Raw genomic sequence first — 8,293 nt, forward strand, 5'->3', positions numbered from 1 at the left:
TGGGGATTGATACAGGGCTATGGGGAGAGAGCGGGGCACTGGGATTAGTTTGGGGATTGATACTGGGCTATAGGGAGACAGCGGGGCAGTGGGATTAGTTTGGGGATTGATACTGGGCTATGGGGAGAGAGCGGGGCAGTGGGATTAGTTTGGGGGTTGATACTGGGCTATGGGGAGAGAGCGGGGCAGTGGGATTAGTTTGGGGATTGATACTGGGCTATGGGGAGAGAGCGGGGCAGTGGGATTAGTCTGGGATTGATCGGCTGAGGGAGAGAGCGGGGGCAGTGGGAGTGATCCTGGGCTGAGGGGGAGAGCGGGACAGTGGGAGTGATCCTGGGCTGAGGGAGAGAGCGGGGGAGTGGGAGTGATCCTGGGCTGAGGGAGAGAGCGGGGCAGTGGGATTGATCCTGGGCTAAGGGAGAGAGCGGGGGCAGTGGGATTAGTCTGGGATTGATCCTGGGCTGAGGGAGAGAGCGGGACAGTGGGATTGATCCTGGGTTGAGTGAGACAGTGCGATATTGCTGTCAGTCTCACTGTTCCTGGGCAGGGTGTGGTGGGGATTGAAGGATGCAGTGTTTACCTGTGATTTAAAGAGTGGATCGTGGTAGGACAGTGCGTACTTGATGGTTTCCTCCGACAGTGTGTTAAAGTTCGCTTGTTCCAGCACAGGGCCCAGGTTCTCCAGCAGAATCATCTCCTGATCCAACTGGACAGGCTCGGTCAGTGCCATGTCCGGCAAGGTGTCCCGATCGGGATTGATGGGTTCAAACAGAGCCTGGAATTCAACAGAAAATCAGCACAGGGCAGGAGCAAGAAGGAATTCCCCTTCCTCAGCGGCGCACACAGGGCAACAGCAGATACTCTGAGCTCCAAGTCCTCCTTTACCCCGCTCTCACCCCACTGCTCCACATTCCCCCCCGTATCCACCCAACTCCCCGCCTTCCCCACACTCCCCCCCGTATCCACCCCGCTCTCTCCCCCCTGCTCCACACTCCCCCCCGTATCCACCCCGCACTCCCTCCCCGTATCCACCCCGCTCTCTCCCCCCTGCTCCACACTCCCCCCTGTATCCACCCCGCTCTCTCCCCCCTGCTCCACACTCCCCCCCGTATCCACCCAACTCCCCCCTTCCCCACACTCCCTCCCCGTATCCACCCCGCACTCCCTCCCCGTATCCACCCCGCTCTCTCTCCCCACTGCTCCACACTCCCCCCTGTATCCACCCCGCTCTCTCCCCCCTGCTCCACACTCCCCCCCGTATCCACCCAACTCCCCCCTTCCCCACACTCCCTCCACGTATCCACCCCGCACTCCCTCCCCGTATTCACCCCGCTCTCTCTCCCCACTGCTCCACACTCCCCCCTGTATCCACCCCGCTCTCTCCCCCCTGCTCCACACTCCCCCCTGTATCCACCCCGCTCTCTCCCCCCTGCTCCACACTCCCCTCTGTATCCACCCCGCTCCCTCCCCGTATCCACCCCGCTCTCTCCCCCCTGCTCCACACTCCCCCCCGTATCCACCCCGCTCTCTCCCCCCTGCTCCACACTCCCCCCCGTATCCACCCCGCTCTCTCCCCCCTGCTCCACACTCCCCCCCGTATCCACCCCGCTCTCTCCCCACTGCTCCACACTCCCCCCCGTATCCACCCCGCTCTCTCCCCCCTGCTCCACACTCCCCCCTGTATCCACCCCGCTCTCTCCCCCCTTCCCCACACTCCCCCCTGTATCCACCCCGCGCTCTCTCCCCGTATCCACCCCGCTCTCTCCCCCCTGCTCCACACTCCCCCCTGTATCCACCCCGCGCTCTCTCCCCGTATCCACCCCGCTCTCTCCCCACTTCCCCACACTCCCCCCCGTATCCACCCCGCTCTCTCCCCACTTCCCCACACTCCCCCCCGTATCCACCCCGCTCTCTCCCCCCTGCTCCACACTCCCTCCCCGTATCCACCCCGCTCTCTCCCCCCTGCTCCACACTCCCTCCCCGTATCCACCCCGCTCTCTCCCCACTGCTCCACACTCCCCCCTGTATCCACCCCGCTCTCTCCCCCCTGCTCCACACTCCCTCCCCGTATCCACCCCGCTCTCTCCCCCCTGCTCCACACTCCCTCCCCGTATCCACCCCGCTCTCTCCCCCCTGCTCCACACTCCCCCCCCGTATCCACCCCGCTCTCTCCCCACTTCCCCACACTCCCCCCCGTATCCACCCCGCTCTCTCCCCCCTGCTCCACACTCCCTCCCCGTATCCACCCCGCTCTCTCCCCCCTGCTCCACACTCCCTCCCCGTATCCACCCCGCTCTCTCCCCCCTGCTCCACACTCCCTCCCCGTATCCACCCCGCTCTCTCCCCACTGCTCCACACTCCCTCCCCGTATCCACCCCGCTCTCTCCCCCCTGCTCCACACTCCCCCCTGTATCCACCCCGCTCTCTCCCCCCTGCTCCACACTCCCCCCTGTATCCACCCCGCTCTCTCCCCCCTGCTCCACACTCCCTCCCCGTATCCACCCCACTATCTCCCCGTATCCACCCCGCTCTCTCCCCACTGCTCCACACTCCCCCCTGTATCCACCCCGCTCTCTCCCCCCTGCTCCACACTCCCCCCTGTATCCACCCCGCTCTCTCCCCCCTGCTCCACACTCCCCCCTGTATCCACCCCGCTCTCTCCCCCCTGCTCCACACTCCCCCGTGTATCCACCCCGCTCTCTCCCCACTTCCCCACACTCCCCCCCGTATCCACCCCGCTCTCTCCCCCCTGCTCCACACTCCCCCCCGTATCCACCCCGCTCTCTCCCCCCTGCTCCACACTCCCCCCCGTATCCACCCCGCTCTCTCCCCCCTGCTCCACACTCCCTCCCCGTATCCACCCCGCTCTCTCCCCCCTGCTCCACACTCCCTCCCCGTATCCACCCCGCTCTCTCCCCCCTGCTCCACACTCCCCCCTGTATCCACCCCGCTCTCTCCCCACGGCTCCACACTCCCCCCCGTATCCACCCCGCTCTCTCCCCCCTGCTCCACACTCCCCCCCGTATCCACCCCGCTCTCTCCCCCCTGCTCCACACTCCCTCCCCGTATCCACCCCGCTCTCTCCCCACGGCTCCACACTCCCCCGTGTATCCACCCCGCTCTCTCCCCCCTGCTCCACACTCCCTCCCCGTATCCACCCCGCTCTCTCCCCCCTGCTCCACACTCCCTCCCCGTATCCACCCCGCTCTCTCTCCCCGTATCCACCCCGCTCTCTCTCCCCGTATCCACCCCGCTCTCTCTCCCCGTATCCACCCCGCTCTCTCCCCACTGCTCCACACTCCCCCCTGTATCCACCCAACTCCCCCCCTTCCCCACACTCCCTCCCCGTATCCACCCCGCTCTCTCCCCCCTGCTCCACACTCCCTCCCCGTATCCACCCCGCTCTCTCCCCCCTGCTCCACACTCCCTCCCCGTATCCACCCCGCTCTCTCCCCCCTGCTCCACACTCCCTCCCCGTATCCACCCCGCTCTCTCCCCCCTGCTCCACACTCCCCCCCGTATCCACCCCGCTCTCTCCCCCCTGCTCCACACTCCCCCCTGTATCCACCCCGCTCTCTCCCCGTATCCACCCCGCTCTCTCCCCCCTGCTCCACACTCCCCCCTGTATCCACCCCACTATCTCCCCGTATCCACCCCGCTCTCTCCCCCCTGCTCCACACTCCCCCCTGTATCCACCCCGCTCTCTCCCCCCTGCTCCACACTCCCCCCTGTATCCACCCCGCTCTCTCCCCCCTGCTCCACACTCCCTCCCCGTATCCACCCCACTATCTCCCCGTATCCACCCCGCTCTCTCCCCACTGCTCCACACCCCCCCCTGTATCCACCCCGCTCTCTCCCCCCTGCTCCACACTCCCCCCTGTATCCACCCCGCTCTCTCCCCACTGCTCCACACTCCCCCCTGTATCCACCCCGCTCTCTCCCCCCTGCTCCACACTCCCTCCTGTATCCACCCCGCTCTCTCCCCACTGCTCCACACTCCCCCCTGTATCCACCCCGCTCTCTCCCCACTGCTCCACACTCCCCCCTGTATCCACCCCACTCTCTCCCCCCTGCTCCACACTCCCCCCTGTATCCACCCCGCTCTCTCCCCCCTGCTCCACACTCCCCCCTGTATCCACCCCACTCTCTCCCCCCTGCTCCACACTCCCCCCTGTATCCACCCCGCTCTCTCCCCCCTGCTCCACACTCCCTCCTGTATCCACCCCACTATCTCCCGTATCCACCCCACTCTCTCTCCCCCCTGCTCCACACTCCCTCCCCGTATCCACCCAACTCCCCCCTTCCTCACACTCCCTCCCCGTATCCACCCAACTCCCCGCCTTCCCCACACTCCCACCCCGTATCCACCCCGCTCTCTCCCCCCGGCTCCATACTCCCCCCTGTATCCACCCCACTCTCTCCCCCCTGCTCCACACTCCCCCCTGTATCCACCCCACTCTCTCCCCACTGCTCCACACTCCCTCCCCGTATCCACCCCACTCTCTCTCCCCCACTTCCCCACACTCCCCCCCGTATCCACCCCACTCTCTCCTCCCCTACCGCACACTCCCTCCCCATATCCACCCAACTCTCTCTCCCCCACTTCCCCACACTCCCTCCCCGTATCCACCCCACTCTCTCTCCCCCCTTCTGCACACTCCCTCCCCGTATCCACCCCACTCTCTCTCTCCCCCTTCCCCACACTCCCCCCTGTATCCACCCCACTCTCTCCCCCCTGCTCCACACTCCCCCCTGTATCCACCCCGCTCTCTCCCCCCTGCTCCACACTCCCCCCTGTATCCACCCCACTCTCTCCCCCCTGCTCCACACTCCCCCCTGTATCCACCCCGCTCTCTCCCCCCTGCTCCACACTCCCTCCTGTATCCACCCCACTATCTCCCCGTATCCACCCCACTCTCTCTCCCCCCTGCTCCACACTCCCTCCCCGTATCCACCCAACTCCCCCCTTCCTCACACTCCCTCCCCGTATCCACCCAACTCCCCGCCTTCCCCACACTCCCACCCCGTATCCACCCCGCTCTCTCCCCCCGGCTCCATACTCCCCCCTGTATCCACCCCACTCTCTCCCCCCTGCTCCACACTCCCCCCTGTATCCACCCCACTCTCTCCCACTGCTCCACACTCCCTCCCCGTATCCACCCCACTCTCTCTCCCCCACTTCCCCACACTCCCCCCCGTATCCACCCCACTCTCTCCTCCCCTACCGCACACTCCCTCCCCATATCCACCCAACTCTCTCTCCCCCACTTCCCCACACTCCCTCCCCGTATCCACCCCACTCTCTCTCCCCCCCTTCTGCACACTCCCTCCCCGTATCCACCCCACTCTCTCTCTCCCCCTTCCCCACACTCCCCCCTGTATCCACCCCACTCTCTCCCCCCTGCTCCACACTCCCTCCCCGTATCCACCCCACTCTCTCTCTCCCCCTTCCCCACACTCCCTCCCCGTATCCACCCCACTCTCTCTCTCCCCCTTCCCCACACTCCCCCCTGTATCCACCCCACTCTCTCCCCCCTGCTCCACACTCCCTCCCCGTATCCACCCCACTCTCTCTCTCCCCCTTCCCCACACTCCCTCCCCGTATCCACCCCACTCTCTCTCTCCCCCTTCCCCACACTCCCTCCCCGTATCCACCCCACTCTCTCTCCCCCCTTCCCCACACTCCCTCCCCGTATCCACCCCACTCTCTCTCCCCGTATCCACCCCACTCTCTCTCCCCGTATCCACCCCACTCTCTCTCCCCTTATCCACCCCGCTCTCTCTCCCCGTATCCACCCCGCTCTCTCTCCCCGTATCCACCCCGCTCTCTCTCCCCGTATCCACCCCGCTCTCTCTCCCTGTATCCACCCCGCTCTCTCTCCCCTTATCCACCCCGCTCTCTCTCCCCGTATCCACCCCGCTCTCTCTCCCCGTATCCACCCCGCTCTCTCTCCCCGTATCCACCCCGCTCTCTCTCCCCGTATCCACCCCGCTCTCTCTCCCCGTATCCACCCCGCTCTCTCTCCCCGTATCCACCCCGCTCTCTCTCCCCGTATCCACCCCGCTCTCTCTCCCCGTATCCACCCCGCTCTCTCTCCCTGTATCCACCCCGCTCTCTCTCCCCTTATCCACCCCGCTCTCTCTCCCCGTATCCACCCCGCTCTCTCTCCCCGTATCCACCCCGCTCTCTCTCCCCGTATCCACCCCGCTCTCTCTCCCCGTATCCACCCCGCTCTCTCTCCCCGTATCCACCCCGCTCTCTCTCCCCGTATCCACCCCGCTCTCTCTCCCCGTATCCACCCCGCTCTCTCTCCCCGTATCCACCCCGCTCTCTCTCCCCGTATCCACCCCGCTCTCTCTCCCCGTATCCACCACGCACTCTCTCCCCGTATCCACCACGCTCTCTCTCCCCGTATCCACCACGCTCTCTCTCCCCGTATCCACCCTGCTCTCTCTCCCCGTATCCACCACGCTCTCTCTCCCCGTATCCACCCCGCTCTCTCTCCCCGTATCCACCCCGCTCTCTCTCCCCGTATCCACCCCACTCTCTCTCCCCGTATCCACCCCACTCTCCCTCCCACCTTCCCCACACTCCCTCCCCATATCCACCCCACTCTCTCTCCCCCCTTCCCCAAACTCCCTCCCCGTATCCACCCCACTCTCTCCCTCCTTCCCCACACTCCCGCCCCGTATCCACCCCACTCTCTCCCCTTCCCCACACTCCTTCCCCGTATCCACCCCACTCTCTCTCCCCGTATCCACCCCACTCTCTCTCCCCTGAACCCACTCCCTCCCCGTATCCACCCCACTCTCTCTCCCCTGAACCCACTCCCTCCCCGTATCCACCCCACTCTCTCTCCCCCTGAACCCACTCCCTCCCCGTATCCACCCCACTCTCTCTCCCCACTTCCCCGCACTCCCTCCCCGTATCCACCCCACTCTCTCCCCCTTCCCCTCACTCTCTCCCAGTATCCACCCCACTCTCTCTCCCCCTTCCCCTCACTCCCTCCCCGTATCCACCCCACTCCCTCCCCGTATCCACCCCACTCCCTCCCCGTATCCACCCCACTCTCTCTCCCCCCTTTCCCCCCACTCTCCCCGTATCCACCCCACTCTCTCTCCCCCCACCGTATCCACCCCACTCTCTCTCCCCTGAACCCACTCCCTCCCCGCATATCCCCCACTCTCTCCCCTTCCCCTCCACCCCTCACTCCATCAGGAGGGAGGTGAGGGTCCTCTCCGCCATTCCATAAGACCATCCGCCGATCCCCCCCTGGGTGCCCAAAGGCACCTCAATCCGCGTCTCGAACGGAGATGGTGGAGGGGGGGGGGGTTTTTACCGGGATGGTTCCAGGGCTGAGGGGGGAACGTTAGTGACAAGGGTTCGATTGGAGAGAGGCTGGGGTAGGAGCTGCCCTCGGAGCGAGGCAGGTCGAGGGGGTGATCGAGGCGCGAAAGAGGGGGTTCGGGGAAGGTAGGCAAGGAAGAGCCGATCCCATTGGCCGGCGGGTGCGAGGAATTGGGGTCGGGGAACGCAGGTTCGAGGTCTTCGGATAGAGAGACGTGGGGGAGCGGGGCTGGGTGGTGGTGGTGGTGGGGGGTCGGGTGTGAGGGGTGGGGGGGAACTCCTTTCTACGCAGCGAGTGGTTAATGAGCTGGGACTCGCCCCCTTCCCAGAGGGAAGGCGGAGACAGTGAACGATTCCAAACGGACGAGCGCTCGGGGAGGGGGGAGACAAACTGGCGCAAGGAGACGGGGGTCAATGGGGCTGACTGGATTACTCTGGAGAGAGGCAGAGTGGACCCAGTCCCCTCTGTGCCACTCTGGATCGGACAACGTTAAAGAGAGGGGAGGGGAGGGGGTGGGGTGGGGTGTGGAGAGTTTATCGCTTAAACAAAAAACAACGGGAGAAACGGGATCTTGCTGTGCGCGGCTAGCCACGTTTACAAAGGCGCCTGCGTTTCCTGGGGTAAAGGAAGCTGCCTCGTCCCTCTCAAGCGCTTCGGGGTGCCCTGAGGCTGCGGGAAGGGGCCATTAGACGCCGGTCACCCTACAGCATCTCCTCACCAGCAGCCGCTCCAGCATGGCCTGATAGTCTTGTGTGGTCTCTGCTTCAGCCTCTTTCACCAGCGTCGTCAGGGAGGCCCGGTCCTCCTCCGAGGCAGAGCTCAGCTCCTGGAGAAGGACAGGGGGGAGGGGAGGGGGGGTGTATGGAGTAAGCAGAGAGAGAGAGAGAGAGAGAGAGAGGGAGGGAGGGGGAGAGAGAGAGAGAGAGAGAGAGGGAGGGAGGGTG

General features: G+C 65.5%; 1 protein-coding gene across 1 annotated transcript in view; it reads right to left on the minus strand.

The window, feature by feature from the left end:
- Window positions 1–8,181, minus strand: part of LOC144677451 (transmembrane protein 143-like) — a gene marked incomplete at its 5' end in the record, with an annotated part of 18,274 nt that extends 10,093 nt beyond the window's left edge. Inside the window, 2 exons of the mRNA XM_078537543.1 lie at window positions 581–775; window positions 8,068–8,181. Of these exons, the coding sequence (XP_078393669.1) occupies window positions 581–775; window positions 8,068–8,181 (309 nt within the window). The remainder of the gene's footprint in view (window positions 1–580; window positions 776–8,067) is intronic.
- Between the last annotated feature and the right edge of the window lie 112 nt (window positions 8,182–8,293).

Source organism: Cetorhinus maximus, unplaced genomic scaffold, assembly GCF_964194155.1.
Source record: "Cetorhinus maximus unplaced genomic scaffold, sCetMax3.hap1.1 HAP1_SCAFFOLD_2553, whole genome shotgun sequence".
NCBI classification, from domain to species: Eukaryota; Metazoa; Chordata; class Chondrichthyes; order Lamniformes; family Cetorhinidae; genus Cetorhinus; species Cetorhinus maximus.